Source organism: Spodoptera frugiperda, chromosome 3 (assembly GCF_023101765.2).
Source record: "Spodoptera frugiperda isolate SF20-4 chromosome 3, AGI-APGP_CSIRO_Sfru_2.0, whole genome shotgun sequence".
Classification (NCBI taxonomy): Eukaryota; Metazoa; Arthropoda; class Insecta; order Lepidoptera; family Noctuidae; genus Spodoptera; species Spodoptera frugiperda.
This window is the reverse complement of record NC_064214.1, coordinates 3279518-3299740: the sequence shown is the minus strand read 5'-3', so window position 1 is coordinate 3299740 and position 20223 is coordinate 3279518. Positions and strand designations below refer to the sequence as shown.

Genomic DNA, 20223 nt, shown 5'->3' with positions numbered 1-20223 from the left:
AAAATGAAGAAATACATTTAATTGTAATATCATACACATCATAAAATTGAGCCCCAAGTCCTATTTCCGTGAAAAGCGTGATTTTGAATATTTCTCATTAAATAAAAGCTATAGTTTTTACCTTTTTAGCAAATAGTCAAAAGTTCGCGGTTAAAAAAATTAAAAAGCGCACAGTAGCATACTGATTAGTAATGTTGCAATCATGAAATTTATTATCATTATCCTATTAAATACTGAAAAATGTCTATGTATGCTTACTACTATAAATGATATTAAATGTCTCATGTTCATAATCTTATTACAATCATGTTAAGGTTACTCGATTCTTTGTAACTTGCATAGTCGATTTTACTGATCCAACTCTAATGAAACAGATTTTTGATTTCTTTTTACACTATATGGAACCTGATAAAAAAAATACGCAGCTTTTCCTACATTACTCACAATAACATTAATTTTTAAGTAATAAAAAGACGAAATAAGCCATTAAATACCAGTTTTATGGATTATTTCGCAATACCACAAGCCATATAGTTCACACTTCCACAGACTCGACTAATCGACTATCTACCAAAATCTATACAGTCTACTCACTATTGCTGTTGGCTAATGTGAACAATACAAAACCTACCTATTCGTTTACAAATTCTAATTCGATATTGATTGAGTTGTAAATTATAACAAGCAATGACAATATTTCAATCATAAAATCCCACAATATAAATTCGATGTTATAAGTGAACGTATAAATAAATAAAGATTAGATTATTTGTGAGCTTTTATTCAGCAGTGCCCTTTGGAAAGTTAATAACAGAAGTTACCGAGTAATTATCCACTTGTCACTCAATCATATGTTATCAATTAGTGATGTCAGTTTGTTTACTAATGAAAGTTTAGGATAAAAACGCCTAAGTTTTCTTCTTTTCGTAATGAATTTCGATGAATCGCCTGGTGGTTCGTCGAGTAAAGGACAAGAAAATGGCGACGATTCGAATGGATCTGATCGCCCACTCAAGAAAGCGCGTTTTGCGTGGCAAGTTAAAGGGAAATATCATTTAAAAAATGATGCAAACGATGCGGCAGTGGATGCTACAACATCTACTGAGTCAGAATCCACTGATGAAGAGATGGCTGGTTGTTCAGGCTATACATGTTTGACACCAGATGACCTATTAGACAATACCAATACCGATATAAGTGAAGCAATAGATCCGTATTTAGACACCTTAGGTGAATATATTTACGATCAAGAGCTGAAAAACCTACAATATGTTACTGGTAGTGCTGACGAATCCCTTCGAAGAATAAGTAAAATAGAAGATTTTGAATATAAAACCACAAGAAATGATTCTGTTATTGGTAGTTACGAAGTGGACTCTGTTCCTATGTCTTTAGTAGCGTCAGAGACTTACACAGAAGATCAGTGCATAGCTCGATGGCAGGCCAAACAGGTAATAATTAACATATTAAAAATAAACATTCTTACAGTTATACATAGCTTTAGTCAGATTTTAAAATAGGTAGTATAACTTGTATTGTTCATATTACAGATGGCGAGAGGATCTATTGACAATACAATAAACCGTGTCCTAGATTTCTGTAAAGAGAATACATCAACACCTGAAGATGATGCACACCATGTAGCTCATGATGTGGCAGAACTAATAAATAATCTCCCTGAGGACGACAGTATTGAAAATGAAGGAATTTTAATGGCTATCTCAGCTCATGGATTGCAAAATGCTCCAAGCTCTTCTTTAGCTAGAGTTGGGGACTTTGAAGAACAGTGTGACTCAATAGGCTTTGATGGAATACCAGCAAATGTAGAAATAAGTGTACCTAATTCTCGGTCAGACATAGAATCTCCAGAAAGATATCCACATGATATAAATTTAGGATTGAATAATATAGATATGCAATGGTCTTATTCAAATGCTGAAAGGAGTAGAGGAAATGAAAATTCCCCTTCTCCATCAAATGTAGGCCTGCCCTTTGCATTTATCGAGAATCTCCGTAGTGGTGATGTAGCTTCTGGGATTATGAATGACCCTGACAATCACTGTGATGTGCTTGATGCGGCAGTTCTATTTGCCATACAGAGCAAAGGATTGACTACATTCGGAACTGATTATGGCTAAGATTTATTTTTATTTTAAGATTTACTTTACATATATAAAATATCTGTTCATGTAAAATATACTATGTTGCTTATAAAGACTAATAGAAGCACAAATGAATTTTAACTGTAAGTGTGATGCGGTTCTGCCATAAAATCAGTATTTTAAAATAATAAATTTTCCCAACATTATATTTGTTGAAATGTAACAAATTCATGTAAATAAAACATACCTATTAGTTATAGTTTTAAATATCTGAGGAGAACTCTATGTATACTGTACTGGTGTCAAATGTTGTAGAGAAGTACAAAAGTTTCAAATGTTTTGGAACATATCATGCGACTGATTTTGAAAATGTGGACTTCAATTTTTACATTACCAATGCATGTTTTATTATTAATTTGTAGACTTATTATAACATTAATCTCCTATATTATCTGTCCATTATTATTAAACATTATATTGTAGGACTTAATTTTTTTTATTTGACATATTTTATATTCCTGTAAAGGTGTTTATTATGCTGTGCATTTTGTTGTATTTTTTTTAATAGAGTTATTTACCTTTTTTACTGATCCCTATTTAGTAGATTTATTTCTTGTACTCATGCAATTATTCTAGCATTAAGTACCTATTAGAAACAACAATTTATAACATAGTGTTAGTAAATATGAATGTATGCCATAATGACATTACAGTCAATAAAATGATACTCAACCAATGTTTGGCTTATTTTATTTCAGTGTTCAGTTTTAACTTCAATTTTATTGATACAGGAGAATGAAAAAATATATTATGCTGACCCTAAGTAGTCTTATAAATTCAATAATCAATTCCAACTTCCTTTGGTTGGCACAATATGCATGTAGTAGGTATTTTTTTTTCAAATGAGTCTAATGCAACCTCTATGGGTCGTAATAAATAAATACTGGCCAAAAATGTTCACACAATTTTTATCTTTTGTTTTAACAATTGGCGGCTATTTGTTAAGACGCTAATAAATGTAGTGAAATCTTAGCGCGCAATTTTGACTGATATACATAATATTATATCGTTAATAGCAGACTGATTGATCATGCGTCAATAAAATTATTGCAATTACTGAATTGACTACGAAGTTAATATCCATCCTTGGAACTACGCTGTGAACACAGGTAAGTTTACCAGGATTTGTGTAAGTACTCCCAAACTGTTACTAAAGTAGGGAACTTTAGTAGCAGTTTGGTACAGGACCCATCCAACTATTAGTAGTACAGAGACCCATCCAACTATTTTGCAAGTTGCAGCAGGGCCGCAGGTTAGATTCTTGCAGGATTTTTGTGATCTAATTGTGGTTTTGAGTATGGGCGTGATGTGTGTTTGGTATGTATGTAAACATGTAAAGTCTATTGTGTAGCTACTGGCCAGTCATTAGTTGTGGAGGGGAGCTGGGGATACGTACGGGAGTAGTTTTAAAATATAAATAAAATTCCTCAATAACAATTTTATTATTGCTTGTTATTATTCACATAATACAAAATAAACTATGCACAAGTTTAAGACCACTGATATTCTATTTTAGACTTCATAAAATATTCTGAATTACAACTCTGACATTCACAACATTGTGTTGCATGTATTGTAACACGTAAGTAACATTTACAAGTGAAATTAATATACAATAGCAGCAGTCCCTCGTCAACTAATTGTGATGTGCTCACCGCATTAAAATTATTATTACATTCATGGCCGAATATCCTATTTAGGTTTCTAAATTATAAGTAACTGTACAATTATCAGCAATTATTCGTAATAGTCATATTAAATATATTTACACAACTATGAATACTTATGTTTTTCTCTCGGATGCCAATTGTTTAACGGTATTAATATTTAAGCACAAAATAGCGATAAAATACACGCCTGCGCGTGAAATAAATAAAGTTCACTGTCCAAGTATGAGATAAAAACGAGAATCTTTCACAAATTAATTATGTACTTAAATCATTGTCATGGTCGTAAAAATAAAACAATAAATTGTTTACAATCTCGGCAAGATTCACGATAAAAATCATCAATTTTATACTGTTAAAATTATAAAAGGCTTTATTTAAAATACATAATAATATAAATCATTAAAATAAAAAGAAACATTCATTGAGTTTATAGTTCTAATAACTATTCATTTCTTGTTCTGTATCTTTCGGTGTTTTGTATTGTCATCTTTTTAAAGTAATATAGGTAGGTAATCTAGAACAATTAAATAACTTGTAGCACTGGTTTTGATAACATTAATTAATTAGGTACATAATCTCAGGATTGAACTGGAAAAAAATAAATCATTATAATTATAATAATTTACTAATAATAAGCTAGCGATAGACCATTATTAAATCATACATAGATAATAATTTAGCCAATATAGGAAATTAAACAGCACGAAAGTATTACGTGCTTCGCACGACCTAAGAGATAGTTTAGGTGTATGTCTTAATGCTTTAACACTTTATTCCGACTTTTAATTGTATGCAGTCATTTTAAACATGAAGTACATGTACCTAAAAGAATCTATGCATGCGATTAAGAGTCGGAGTATAATATTACACTAACGGACATAGTTAATTATTAGCCAATCGGAAAGTACATAAATTTGTACTTGGATATTATTTTACATTTTCTAAAATCATCCATTTACATATGGATTTAAAATATTTATGTACTTACTTAATTATAGTGATAAAGACGCAGTTTGTGATAAGGCAAGTCTGCCCTTAATTTCCCTAAATATTTTTTCTTTTCGATAAGTACATGGTGACATTTTATAAGTCATTTGATGTATAAATCATGCGTTTTAACAAGTGTTGATACATTTTTAATACACAAGTAGTTGTTTTTAGCTACTTAAAACTGACGAGAATTATCATATGCCACTAAAAGTGTTTCTATTTGGAAGATCCAATGATACTTACATTCAGGTAATAAAAATAGATATTGGCACTGATTTTGTTGTGCACCAACTCACTCAAAATATCTTTAATTTACATATACATAAATATTTCTGTAAACAATAACTTTTAAATTGTATATATCGCTCTAAGATATTTGAAACAAGAGTTGATACAATATAGTAACATTGTTTGATAATAATCTATACTCTTTAACAGTTTGTGTAAAGACAGTAACAATGTAATGTTTAGTTGGTTGCAGCTACCAGAATCAATGCCTTTCTGTATGTCTTATTTCATTGGTTGACAAGGTGTACTACATAATTAATTTATAATACGAGTTGTAAAGAATAAAAATGTAGAATTGTACTTTCTCCATATTTTATGATGAACTGCTGCAGTATATCACACCTTCACCCACCAAATATTAAAAGGCATTTCAATTTTATCTACCTAGTGAAATAGCCGACTATCACTGGTTGTTATTCATTTGTCAACCAAACACGTCTGCTAAAATGACATTTCATATTAGCTGACAGACTTGATCTGCAACCAGAAAATCCCAAAATGAAGTATGGGATAATTGGTTTCTATATGCCATTCAATTAAATCATATATTAAATTAATATTATAATGACTGAAACACAGATTCGCAATAATGTTTACATACTGGCTCCAAACGATTATTATTAAAATTAAAACAAAGCTGCACGCGATTACTATAACTACGCGACACGTAACGTCACAACCACGCGTAAGTTTGGAGCCAGCAGTTCCAGTGTATAATCTCAGTTCACTATTAAGCTACTTGTATATTTACATAACTTATATTACAAGTTAATTTAATATTAAAAAAATCTCCAAAAGTTAAAAAATTGACAAACACATTAACACCCTTATACTTAACAAAGCGTATGGATTCATCATATTTACAAGTACATAAAGATAACGCGCGTAATGTTACATGCAAACTAGGGCACCAAAATAATAAGTACATTATTATCATTATTACATTATAGTGAAACTAGGACCGCCTCAGGTGTCTTACAAATTGTAATATAGTCCAATAGACTGATTCAACTCTGACTCAATAGTACACTTTGTAAAAGACCAAAAAACGGGTCAGATGTGCACTACATTCAAAACTGAATGCTATACATTTAGGTCACCATTTTCATAAGGCGGAGAATGTTTATAACTTATTCACCTAAAATATTTACAATATGCACAGAGACTAAAGCAACACGCATAACAGGCATCAAAAATTTCAGGGCAGCCATTTTTATTGCTTATACTTTGAAGTACTGTATCCATTTATGTGCTACCAATACTTTAAACATTTATTTGCTTCAACAGATATGCGTTATGAGGAACACATGTTATATATATTCCATACAAGGCTTATAAACCACGATTTCTTAGATTTAGGTTAAAATAAATAAAATGACAATCATAACAGACTAGACATAACAGGACCGTCTGCACTTTCATCAATAACCTATTCACCAACCATTCTGTGGAGTTACTAGCAATATTGTATTTTGATTTAACATAATATTAAAATCAATTGTAAGTCTTCAAATACATTTTAGTTATCTTAATTTAATGTAACTATCCAACATGAGATCTTCCCTAGCTAGGGTACCAACAGACCATATCTTATGATCAGACATACTAACTTCATACCCAAGCCTACTTGTGCTCACATACAGTGTCCATCTTACTTGATGAAGTGAAATAAATATTTTGTGATGTTAGGAGAGGATTTCGACTCAAATAGGTGGTAGGAGGGGAGGTGAGGGGGGTACGGCGCATCGCTATGGTTTGAACTTCACCAGAGGTATATTCTTTGAATGCAGGCACTTGTCACATACCCATTCCGCGTACACTTCTGCCGTCAGTAACTGAAACGCTGGCTCTGTTAGACCGGTGCAACCCCTGAAATATTGCAACATTGGAAATGTTAGCTGATTTGTTTGCACAAATAGAATATTATTAAGACCGGTCATATTTTTTAATCTCCAACATACATAAATAGATTTTATATGTATAAACAAGAACTGTTGTGTGTTTAAATGGATTGATAAGACTTTTGTATAAAGTTATTGTGTATTTGTTTCTACCAGTGATGTGTAACCAGTTTGCAACTTATCAGCATAATAAGTCATATTAATTTAATAAGAGAAAGTTGTTTCATTGTCACGTAAGAAAGATTAAATATCAATCTTTGTTATTTAGGTACCATTTAAACTAATATATTTTAATATCTGCAGTCTTAATATTATAAAATAATGATAAATTAAGCTCTATTGAATAAAAATACATGTTTATGAGAATTTTGAGATTATTAAAAAATGTGATACATACCTATGGAACCAAAAGTTGCAGCCAGATTCACATAATATAGCTTGATCATTGTCATGTACTTCTTTGTGACAGACTCCACAGGGATAAATAGGGGGAGCATTAGGGTTCTGAGGATTAAATACCATTGGTTGGTCTGGAGGGTACACTTTTCCAGCACTGACTGGCATAGGTTTTGGTCCAAACATACCCATGTTCTGGCCCATAGGACCCACGCCTTGCCCCCCAGGACCACCCATTGCCATCCCACTCATTCCAGCAAGTGGTCCACAATTTCCCATGTTACCTGGCCCAGGCCCCATACCCATCGATCCATTTCCTCCCATACCCATTGGTCCACCATGTCCCATGTGACTGCTAGAGTAGGGTGGGCCTGGGCCCATGGATGTCATAGGTCCATTGCCACCCATTGGACCACTTCCCATGCCTGAAGGCATTGGACTTCCATGTCTCATAGGTCCACAATGACCTGGCCCCATACCACCACCTTGCATAGGATTAGACGACATTATTGAATTACTAGGCCCCATTGAACCATTCGAGCAACTTGGTCCCATTGGCCCATTCATGCGTGGAACATTCATGCCCGGTCCTCCACCACCCATAGGGCCATTCATTGGCCCATTCATAGATCCTGCACCAAGAGGACTGTGCATAGGTGGACCCATAGGACTGTTGCTCATGTGGCTACCTGCCATTGAACCCATATTCATAGGACTTCCCATAGGTCCAGATGACATTGGTGAGCCCATTGGCATTGAATTCATAGGACTCATTGGACTACCCATTGATCTTGAAGTAGGCCCCATTCCTGGACCCATGCTGTGGTTGCTCATACTCATATTGGGGCCTCCCATGGGTGACATGCCACCCATATGTCCCATAGGACTCATATTCCCCATTGGACTGATACCACCTCTAGGAGGCATTTGCTGATTCATAGGGTTCATACCATGTGGGCTCATTAGCCTCATTGGTGGACCACCCATACCGTGCATTGGCCCCATCATACCCATTGGGCCATTTTGACTCATCATTGATCCATTTTGACTCATCATGGGACCGTTGTGTGATACAGTTGATGGGGAGTCATCGAAAGGGTTTGAAGCAACAATGGTATCTCCATATCCTGTTAAAGGAGGTGGCAGTAGATCTTGTGCTGTGGGAGGTGGTTGTGGAGGTGTTAATGCATTGTTTGCGTTTGAAGTTTTCCTTCGTTTTTTGGGGTTGCTTGGTGCTGGCGCCGGCGGAGTCGGCGTGTCCATTGGTGGCTTGAAGTCTGGAGGCCCTAGACCAGGGCCTGGCAGCCTGTAGGACGGCATTCCAGCCAGATTATGACTCATTCTGATATTATTCAGTTTCAGCTCTAACAACCATCATCATGAATCAATGACATGAACATTTTAGAAAATGTATTTGCACATAAGGCACCGCATTGTCACGAGAAAGCGCAATAACGTGCCGGAAGACTGGTTGTGTCTATTTCTGTAACAAAAAAATATTAGACTTGAAATAATTTCACTGCAAACATTTACATTTACTGTTCAAGCTATAGATATTAAACGATTTTATAGTGTTTCGTTTCATTGATCGTCTAAACTCAGTAGTAGATGATGGGTAAGAATTTACGATTCTCAAGATTGACACTAACGTAAGTAACCTGCCAATAATATAAGCAGAAAAACATAATTCGAGGTATAAATTATTATAATACTGCTTCTTTTGTTTGAGATAAGTCAAGAAAATACCATAAAACTTACAACATTATCAATTTAGCATCAGAATTACTGATTATTTTTTTTTGTCTTCATTGAGATCCCAAGGCAGGCGTGCAACATATGACAAAATACCAAAAGTAAATCACTTTAGAACGCCAGATTTTGGGCTTCACTGAAAGCTTCTTGGTTGTTTAATGTTCTAACACACACGAAGTTCACTTATAACAAGGTTTAGTAATGCATCAAAAGCATTTTTATTTACGACTCACAGTATTCCAAACAACACACGCCACATTCACGATGTACTTCCATGACAAAATTCCCGCGAGAGGGCGCTTTGATCTTATATTTTTTAATCATGCAAAGATGTTCAAGATGTTTTAATCAATGTAAATAAAATAATGTGAATAAAATGTAAATAAAAAATGTTACTTTGAGTTTTAAATATTACTTTTTATTATTTTTTTATAATTCTAAAGTTTTGTTGATAATTTAGTACGGGGTCAAGGTAGCAAATGTTGCCATTTGAGAAAAGTAAAAACTTCATTCATTTTTTTAACACATCAAAAGAAACGCAACATTTTGTTATTCCTTTATTATTTTTAAGGTACAAAATTGTTTTTCGTTGTACTTGCGTAAAGATCAAAAGACAACATTCTCCCTTGATAAAATTTAATCTAATCTGTCTCCCAAGAAGAAAAGTAATTCTGTATTAGTCACTTATCTAATAGATAGATGGCGGTGTTAAATGGTACGTCATACATAATTAAGTTCGAATATTCCATAACAGATGGCGTACCATAACATCTAACTAAAAGTTATTTGTTACCTACTTTGGTTGATTAAACAAAACACGTCAGTTATTAAAAGAAAGGAGTTTCGTGCACGTTTTTATTCAATGAAATCAAGCTTATCTTAATAATTAGTCCTAAGTACCTGTATTTACTTACCAAATTCTAGTTTCTAACTGACCAGACTCTGGTGGTCGGTATAAGTAGCACTTAACATGTACCGTATAATAAATAAATGAAAGAACTAATAAAGTACCTGTATTTACTTATCAAGGTAAGTTCTAGTTTTTCAATATCTGACTACTAGACTACTAGTGGTCGGTTTCACCCGCTAAGTAGCACCATGATGAGTGATTTTATAGCCTATTTCCGCCGTGTCAATAATGATGCTTAGTTGTTTCTTATTTCTTAAGGTAAGTATCTACATTTGTCAATATCTACTATCAGCAGCATTATCTTAGGGTGACCCCCTCCAACCGGCATCGGTAGTCGTATTGTTTAATTTGTCTTCTACCTTAAGAATTCACCTTAGGAATGCTTTCCCACGGTCACTACATACACAACTAACATATATTTCTAGGATATTAATTTATTTATTCTCTCAAAATGACTAAATCATCTCAATAAAGCTTTTTCAATTTTGATCTACGTTTTCTCGTTACATTTCAACAATATCCTTTGTAAAATTATTCACGCCTTAAAGATTTATTATAAAATCCAAGTTGAAATGAATACTAAAGTTGCTCACATCGAGAAGGCTGAGCTCGACTTAAATGCACCGCTTAAAAAGACAGATGGAGGCCCATTATGCCAAGTTGCAAGACTCGCGACTGCACCGCCGCTAACTCCTACAGCTCCTGACTGCCTTTAAAATGATTTAAACCGACACTCCTTTAAATATACTGTTACTAAGTATCATATTTACCTTACTGCCTTATACCTACATAGCTACTTACCTACCTACCTAACGTTACCTTTTCATTTTTATTTAGGTAGGTCTTTACCGAAAGTTTTTTCAAATGCTAAATTCGTTTTTCAATAAGCTACAGTAAAATTAATGGCATTATTTACACTCGAACATGTAAAATGAATTTTATATTTTCGGCTAGCTTAAGTTATTTTATTAAAAAGTCAAGTGCATCTGTCCTTTCATTAAACAGGGCGGTAGTGTTTGCCATTTTGCATACGTTGCCAAAAAGCGATGAGGTGCCACAAATTCACGGCATAAAAGTTGATAACATTCAAAGCTTACACCGCGATAGACAGTGGCAAATTCCAACCGTACTCTCAAACTTGTAGTGAAACATTTTCACAGATTTTGTTTCCCAACGCTGCAAAACCCCACCTAGGTATACACCGTCTTTTTACTTACAAAACTTTGCTCTGCGGATACACACCGCGCTGTCAAAAATGCATACATTGCAAATTCACATTTCTCTTCGTTTCGCTTTTTCAAATAAATATGCTACTCACTAAGAATTTTGACAGTGCAACCACGAACTTTATGTTGTTGGTTTAAGTTTGGTTTTAGTACTTTTACTACACAAATACCTACCTATTGACATCTATCTCATCATCATCAGTTTGCTATTTCATCATTACTATGTGCCTGTAAATGTGCCATAATGCTATCTTAATAAACATTACACAATACACATAGCTTGGAATCGGGACATAACGACTTATTTAATAACCTATTTAGCTAATTATCTACTAATTGAATTTATTGTATTGTATCTAATCCCTATTACGTTCTAAATAAGAGTTTCAGAACCTTCAAAGATGAAAATATTACCCATAACAATAGAATTTAAAGCTTATTGATTCATTTCTAAATGCCTTTTATTTGCAAAGCTGAGAATACCTGAGTGTGTACTTGACCTAGATAAGCGTGGAGGCTGTCGCCAAGCACTGGGCCGTATCACCTGGATTAAAATAGTTAGGTGAGACTCGATTCAGTGGGAATAAATTAATGTGAATTTATAGAGTTGTCTTTTAAATTAGTTAATGATTGTGTAAGAACGTAGATAATGTTAGTAAAATACAGTAAAACAGTTTTCTTGTCTTTTTTTGACTTCTTTCTTCTTTTTGGTATTGAATAATACTACATTTATAATCAAGTCAAGTCAATTAGTCAAGTTATTTGAATTTAAAATTTTTTGTTATTTAAAATTATGTTTCTTAATCAGTTTGACAGTAAAAACGTGGCAAAGTCAACAAAGTGCTTCACAACAAACAAACAAACAAGCAATCATACAAAGTACTTTAGAAATTACTTCCGACTTATAAACTGTACAACCATTTTATAAATTGAGACAAAACTTTGAGAGGGGATATAACGATACAACAGTCAACAGAGTCTTTCTACAGAAAATCTTATTATTATCCAGTCAAGAGAATGATGTTAGATGAGCGTATAAAGGTAATTTGGCAAAAATAAGTATTATGAACGTTATACTTACGATATCATGTAAGCACCTTACCGTCCCGTGTTATTATAAAAAAAATGAGAGCAACAAAATCATGGACTGGAAAAAGCTATCGGAGCTGTTTTTCGTTCATATTTCTGAAAGTAATGGCCAGTTATATCTAACGTCAATTTGTATAGAGTACCTACTATTTGTAAGTCTTTTATAGTCTGTGGCGGAGGCCATTTGTGCTCGCTATTTAGGTAATGTTGAAATGCGTAAGTTTCAGATTGCTTTACATAACAATTACATTTAACTGTGTGGGAGAGCCATGCTTCGGCACGAATTGGCCGATGCCATGATGGCCATGTTTCAGCATAAGGTGATCATTCTTCTCGTCTACCGGATTATTCCATAAAAAACTTATATTTTTATTGTATATACAATATAGATAAATAAAATAATAAATAAAAACACAATATACAGGTTCTGAATATCACATATCCTTCGGACCACAGACCAGTCAGGGCAGCTTTTAATATACTTCCAAATTCAAAAAATCGCAGTAAGTTTGGCCAATGCCCCAAGCCTCAGATAAAGAACGAAATAGAAGTTCAAACCTATATTGAATCGCTGAACAGTTGCTCAGCAGACCTGCTGGACCACTGGAATGATGGAGACACCGTCCAGGCTTGCTATGATAAAATAACCAATGCAATTGACGATGCTAAAACCAGAGTGATCTAGGGCACAAAAATATGTTTCTGAGAAAATTAAGGAAATGCGTTAAGCGTTATTGTTGGAAACGTATGAGCTGTATATTCATTTTTGGTAAAAATGTCACTTAGATCACTCTGGTTTTAGCGTCGTCAATTGTACCTTTTACCTATCATCAATTTTAGAATCCTTTTGACAATTTTTTTTTTAAAGATGACACTACTTCGTATTTAAAATGAAGACGAAGTTTTCAATTAAGAATCCGTCACAGGCAAGAATATTATAAGATCTTTGAATAGAATACCAAAGAGTTAAAAGCCAAGACAATTATAATCCCACCCAAAACATAAATGTTAAAGGGTGCCAAGTTCGATAATATTGGAATGCTTCGCCTATAAAAGAAGTTCTAAATAAGTACCAAGTTCCATACACAGACTTCAGTTAAAAATGATATAACAAGTTGGCAAGTTTTCACACCCTTTGTTATAAACCTACTAAACGCAATGAGTCAAGTATATAATTTTCTATTAAAACTTGCCAAGTTATATCATTTTTAACTGAGTCTGTGTATGGAACTTGGTACTCATATTTCTTTTATAAAGCATTCCAATATTATCGGGCAGTTATACATTTATGTTTTGGGTGGGATTTCATTTATTTTTGTAAGGTTTATTTTCTTTTTTTCTTATTTTACTTTACTTTGACTAAATACAAACCTTCGTAACGAATTTTAGGTCGGTACGACCATTGGAAGATATAGATAATGTTTAAGTTCCTTAGGGGTATGAATTTACACATTCATTATTTTTAAAACCGACTCACACTTGGCCATTTTCAGATTTTTTCCTTTACCTTGACCTAAAGACCTACCTCCATGCCAAATTTCAAGTCAATACGACCATTGGAAGTGGTCTAGGTTTTTGATGAGTGAGTGAGTCAGTCAGTGAGTGTATAGTAAAAATAGCGATTTTCTGACGTCGATATCTCAAGACCTACAATAGGTACATTTATGAAATTTTGTATTTTAGATAAGTAAGCACAGATACTAGAAATTTCATATGCGTAGATAAAATAGATTTTGAGTTATAGGTGGGTCGAACTTGGCCCGAAATGGTTCGTGTAATATAACCCACGGCCGGTGTGTCGGTTTTTTGCTCGAACTTGGCGGACACACTGCCGTGTGTCTAGATAGTTCGAGATTGAACAGATTCCAACAGACCGTTTGGATTCAAATACTGGACAAAGAAAGTGGGATAAAGATACCTACGAGTATTGCAGCTTATTAAACTATCGTGCAAATAAATATACATATGTTACACTTGATCGAACGAATTAAAATTATGTATTCATTTATACATTCACAAAACAAAAATGGTCTTATTTTAGTTACCATAAACCAATTGTTACTTAGATTGAATTTACTGATAAAAGGAGATGGCTAAATAAAAAACGTAATTTAAAAAACTAAAAAACCCGACTGCGTTTCTTTATAACATGAAAATGAAAAAAACCCTAAAACAAGAAAGTCATCGTAAAATTGAAGCAGTCGGGACCCATTCTAAATATGAAGATTTAGGGCACATATGGCTGGCTTTCTAGAATGGGTCCCGACTGCTTCAATTTTATGATGACTTTCTTGTTTTAAGGTTTTTTTCATTTTCATATTATAAAGAAACGCAGTCGGGTTTTTTAGTTTTTTAAATTACCTTTTTTATTTTATTTTCTTTTAGTTTTGATATATCTAGTGTCACTCACACAGTAAATACGAATCTAACGACATCTATCAAGCTGAAATCCATCGAGCCGTTCAGGCTAGTGAGTGAGCAATATTCGAATGTGGCGCTAAAAATTCGCCATTTTGTTTTTTTATTATTTTGATATATCCAGTGTCACTCTCACAGTAAATACGAATCTAACGACACCTCTCAAGTCAAAATCCATCAAGCCGTTCAGGCTAGAGAGTGAGCAATATTCGAATTTGGCGTCAAAAATCCGCCATTTTGTTTTTTATTATTTTGATATATCCAGTGTCACTCTCACAGTAAATACGAATCTAACGACATCTCTCAAGTCAAAATCCATCAAGCCGTTTAGGCTGCAGAGCGTGCCAAACAATTATACATACATACATACATACATACATACATACACTCGAAAAACATAACCCTCCTTCTGGCGCAGTCGGGTAATGACTGACCCAGGCATAATAACAAGAATACGACTTTCACGCTAACCCGTATCATTTAAATATTCACTTATGAATTATTTTGTGTTTAACAAATTCTTATAACTCGGTGAACAAAAATTAACAAAAAATAAGTTTCATAATTGATTTTTTTCTGTTGTGGTTTGACATGACAACACGGAAGTAGGTACTGCAAGCTATTATTAGGACATTAGTTTCCCCAAAAATCAAATCGAAATAATTAAACGAACATCAATTTTTAATAACGGTAATATAATGACATTTTTCTGAAACCAAATAATTGTAAATGTTTTGATCGACACAAAATATATATTTTGTATAAGATTGCACAATCTTACTATATATTTTGTGTCTGTCCTTGGTTACTTTGTGTTCATTATCTAGTATAAGCAGAATTGTTTACCTATCTGCCTCATATATAAATAACTTTCGGTTCAGGTTCATCAAAACGCCTTGGTAAAAGTTCAGAGCAATGTTATATTTTGAAGTTTTTGTAACGTTGTTTGACGTAGGAGCGCTACTTTATTTTCAGGATTGCGCAGATATGCCAAGTTTCTGGACCTTCTTAACTACAAAATATCAATCTTTAATTATGCGGCTTTATTTATTGCTAGGTACCATATTTATACAATATTTATTTGTACGGGTTACGACGTCCATACTTTGGTTTAGCCATGTCCTTTATAATTAAGTAAAAAATTGGACATTCTCACAATGAAATAAAGCAATTTACTTTAATTACACTGTCTCTCTATAGATGCAAACTCACAAATTAAGCAACGCGTTTAATTGTTCATACCTCACTGTAGTACAGGGAGAGGTATCTAAGCGGTTTGTGTCGCTAACACTAGAAAGTAATATACGGCACATAAATATTCATCACGTAGTCATTAACGTCACTGCTTTAAACTAAGCTAGATTCTAACGTAACTTAGTTGCAGTTTAGCTAACAAAAATAGCATAAATTTAAAGGAGGTTCCCCAAGTATAACCTTGGTTTAAGTTCTTTACGGTTGCGTCGTAAAATTTATAACGAACTTGTACGAAAGGTGGGATAGTTTGTTAGATACGCCTCGGGAACATTTACTGTTTCTTTGAATACTTTCTTGTCATGGAAGGAAAGTTTTGACGTTGTAACGCGGTTACAAAGTTATGCTAAACACAAACTTTTAAGATTTTTATAAGACATTGAATAATGTTTCGAGTACCTAACTCAACACTTTGTGTAGAACATTGTTGTTACAATGTGAGCACAATTTTGTTATATTATTTAGGGTCTTGATATAACATGATCTCAGTAACTATTTAAATATTTAAGCAGTTTACTTTTAGTATAAATTTTTCGCCAGTTAATCAGTCAATGATGGTTCTTTTTTAAATTGAAATCGTAAGCTTTTAGTACTAGGAAGAACATGACCAACAACTTGTAAAAAGAAGTATGTTTTAGATATTTCTTAGAAGCAGCAATAGGAAACAAAAATAAAAGTACATTTCTTCAGCAAACCTCTTAGCAAACACCACACATCTTGCAGGCAATCTGAAAAAACTAGCTGAAATAAAAAGTGTACGCGTAAGGAGAGCGCGGGCTATATTTCATGAAGAACGCCATTATTCTTTGCACGTCCGTCTTGCAATTAGCTTGGGCGCTTCGTTTTATGTTGCCGCAATAACTGCTGGCTCCCAAGCGAGCTTAATGTGGAAGGCGTGTCTAATTCTACATCAAGTGTTGCTTTAACTTGAGGCTAAGAGTGCACTGCTTAGCGGCCAGATGCTTGCGTAAGTGATATGTTAATGCTTTCGAGCTATCCTCCATTGTTTGTGAAATTATTTGTGAGGAAAATTATTACGCGATGCGATAGAACTATGTGTTGGTCTAGTCTAGTTCTTGGAGGAGAAAAGCGGGTACATGGTCCGCCAATCCCTTTAAAAATATCTATATGTGTTACATTGTAGATTTTGTACCCGAAAGTTGCACTACACATGTTGTTCTAACAAAACATTTCTATATTTTGTTCGTTCTAAAAATCTCTTCTCGGAATGAGGATGACGGTGAGGTTTCGTCTAGTCTTTTAAGCTTATGATTTTAAACACAAACTTGTTTAGTTTTCAGACAGTGTCAACGACCTCATTCCTGAAACTGGAGACGTCTGACTTCTAATAATAACGTATAATTTACTTACTCAAACATGTCTCGGATTATTGTCTGAATAAGTTGTGGTAAATCTGTTCTTACCAGTGAAGTAATAAATTCTCAAAGAAGTAAATCTTTCTTCGTTTTATTGTTTAAGGTTTCATTTTAATTTGGCCCTTTGTAAATAGTACCAGAATTGCTTATCAAATGTGTTTAAGTACTGGTATTGGTTTTAGGTCAGTAATATTAGAAGCGCAGGTGAACGACTAGTTGGGTATTTTGATGAATTAACGTTGATAAATCTTATATAAATCGTATAAGATTCTTATCTTGTATACATATTATTATATATACGACAAATTAAATAAATACACGTATATTTTTTATTTTCATATTCCATCATCATCCCTTTTAAATCTTTAAGATTACCTCATTTGGAGATCTTTAATTCAAGCTAGCACTTGTGATAATGTTGAGAATAAGTAGTCACGTTTACCATTACTAGGCCATACACATAGTTATTGTATAAAAATAATTTCAACACAATAACTAGTGTAACTGTAACCCTATCTCAGTAACCTCAAATTCAAAAGCTGGGGACTGAACAGAATTGAATAAATGGTCCTCAGAGATCATCCGTTGCGATTCTCGCCTTTGTACTGGTCTCAAGAGGGCTCAACGTGAACTCCTGCCGATTGAAATCATTTTCTTCATTTAGCGTCCTTACTTAATCTACAGCGGGAGGATAAACAAAGTTGATGGACTAACTTCAATAAGTTTGAGCTTGTGATTTTAGAATTTCCTCGAACTCGTTAAGACCTGTTAAAGACTTAGGACTTAGGTAGGGTTAGGCAAAGAGTTTATCTGTCGATAGGAGTTATAATTTTCTTATTGTTTAAATATAGAAGGTCTTCCTTATTTTTAAACTTTAAAAGGTGTCACTTTTGTTAGTGAACCAATAGTCAGCGATAATATTTTTCACTAACCAACAGCTCTGTTTTGTCAGTCGTTGCATGTAAACGTTTCAATGGGTAAGCCTACTTCACACGGCAGCCATTCAAACTTTGAATTACTACAGAATAGAACTACTGACTAATACTATGCCTTGTCTGTGAATTGACCTCAATTCCCCCAGCTCTCTAGTCGCACTTATGTCTATTTTATGAAGGTCGATTTTCCTCAAGTTTTTGTGATAATTCCACCTGTTTTTCTCACAATAATTAGGTATAATCGCAAAATCTTATTATCCACTATTCCTCTCTGTGTCCTTAAGGGATTGAGCTCGATTTCCTATACCAAGTTCCTTACTGAATAGTCCCAGAAGACGGCTCTTGATGAAGATCCAACTAATTTACCCAACGTTGGTTTATTCCTATCTATTTAGTTGGAATTTGAACCTTAGTTTCAAATGTTTCTACGTCGTTTTGATTTTCGTGTTTTAAACAATTTTCCATTTAGCATGTTAGCTTGAAACTATTTACTATTAACATAACATTACACCCTTTCTTCCAGAACTCTTCATTCAACTTCATTTTGATTGTAAAGTAACTAAACTGGAACGAGCTGTCGTCTGCGGTATTTCCGAATCGATACGTCCTTCAAACCTTAAAGAAAAGAGCGTATTCCATTTTAAAAGGCCAACAACGCACATGTGATTCCTGTGGTGTTGCGGGTGTCCATGGACAGCGCTTCTAATTCGAATCTTTCAGTTTAAATTATTTCAGTAGACATAAGCATACTACTGTTTATTCATTAAATGTTCTGTTGCGACAATTTGTCAGTTGAATTAGTAGCTAATCGCGGTGTGGTATCTAATTATGAATGAACAAACGTCGGAAATCTAATTATTTAGATAACTGCGGTCCAGACACATGTCGCCGTCCATTCGCAGATATAATTAATTTAAAACCAGCTTGTCGTGAATAAAATGAGCTCTAATTTAACTTTTACTTCCACTAGAGCCATGCGGTTGGTATTAGTATAATTAATTTTAGTTCATTTAGCTCTCGGGAATGGTACGTTAGCGAATATTATAATGTCTAATTAACTTTATATAAAGTTTCAGTATTATAGCTAAATATGTGGCTGAGCTGTAGTTGTAAAGCTCTTGGTAAAAGCTTTCGGACGAGGAAGTAAAGTTAGTTCTAGTAGACAGTTTGAAGGGTTTCAACAGAAATACTCTCTCAGTCGAGGCGTTTACATTTCAACTCTACTATAATACTTGGTTAGAGCTACGTGTAACGTTACAAAGATTCAGTAGTCAGCTTCAGCTCGCAATAAATTATTCTAATGTGGTGAAAAGTTATTCTATAAACCAATAGAGTCACCGTAAGATCGGGTTTCTTTGACCCTACAGGGTAACTTTGACTCAAACTTTTAGACCAATGAAAAACGAATATACGCTTTGTTCTGGATTCGTATTAGTTGTAGTAAATTTGGGTCAAAGTTACCCCAGCAAGCTTTAGTAACCCGAATTTACCGGCATACTTATAGAACCTACATTTAGTTTTCATCAGTTATAACGTCTATACATACATTATAATAGAAATCAATTTGAAGATACTTGTAGTCAGTTCTCTCATATGATCCGGTGAGACAACAATCTGGTACGGCTGGATAGATATAAAGCGGCTGAAAATAAATTGATAACAAACAAAGAATTTTTTATATATTGTTCCTAAAAGCGACAACCATTTTTTGGAGCATAGGTACTAAAATACATAGGAGTTGACCTACATTTGGACTGTTGACATAAACATCGGAAAGTGAAAATGGTCGAAAGAAAAATATATATTTCAGCAGATTTTATTCACAAATACATATTCCTGTTTACCCAGGGATGTTAAAC

At 33.8% G+C, this 20223-nt stretch overlaps 2 protein-coding genes across 2 annotated transcripts; one reads left to right on the top strand and one right to left on the bottom strand.

The window, feature by feature from the left end:
• The first annotated feature begins 587 nt into the window (after window positions 1-587).
• Window positions 588-2838, top strand: LOC118274263 (uncharacterized). Its single transcript, XM_035591710.2, has 2 exons — window positions 588-1451; window positions 1551-2838. Exons 1-2 carry the CDS (start codon window positions 930-932, stop codon window positions 2136-2138), a joined length of 1110 nt encoding a protein of 369 aa, XP_035447603.2. The 5' UTR covers window positions 588-929; the 3' UTR covers window positions 2139-2838.
• A 747-nt stretch (window positions 2839-3585) lies between these two features.
• Window positions 3586-9554, bottom strand: LOC118274262 (protein pygopus). The gene is made up of 3 exons (XM_035591708.2): window positions 9166-9554; window positions 7409-8890; window positions 3586-6979 (listed from the first exon to the last, which is right to left on the bottom strand). The coding sequence occupies exons 2-3, from the start codon at window positions 8746-8748 to the stop codon at window positions 6859-6861; spliced, it is 1461 nt and encodes a 486-aa protein (XP_035447601.1). The 5' UTR covers window positions 8749-8890; window positions 9166-9554; the 3' UTR covers window positions 3586-6858.
• Between the last annotated feature and the right edge of the window lie 10669 nt (window positions 9555-20223).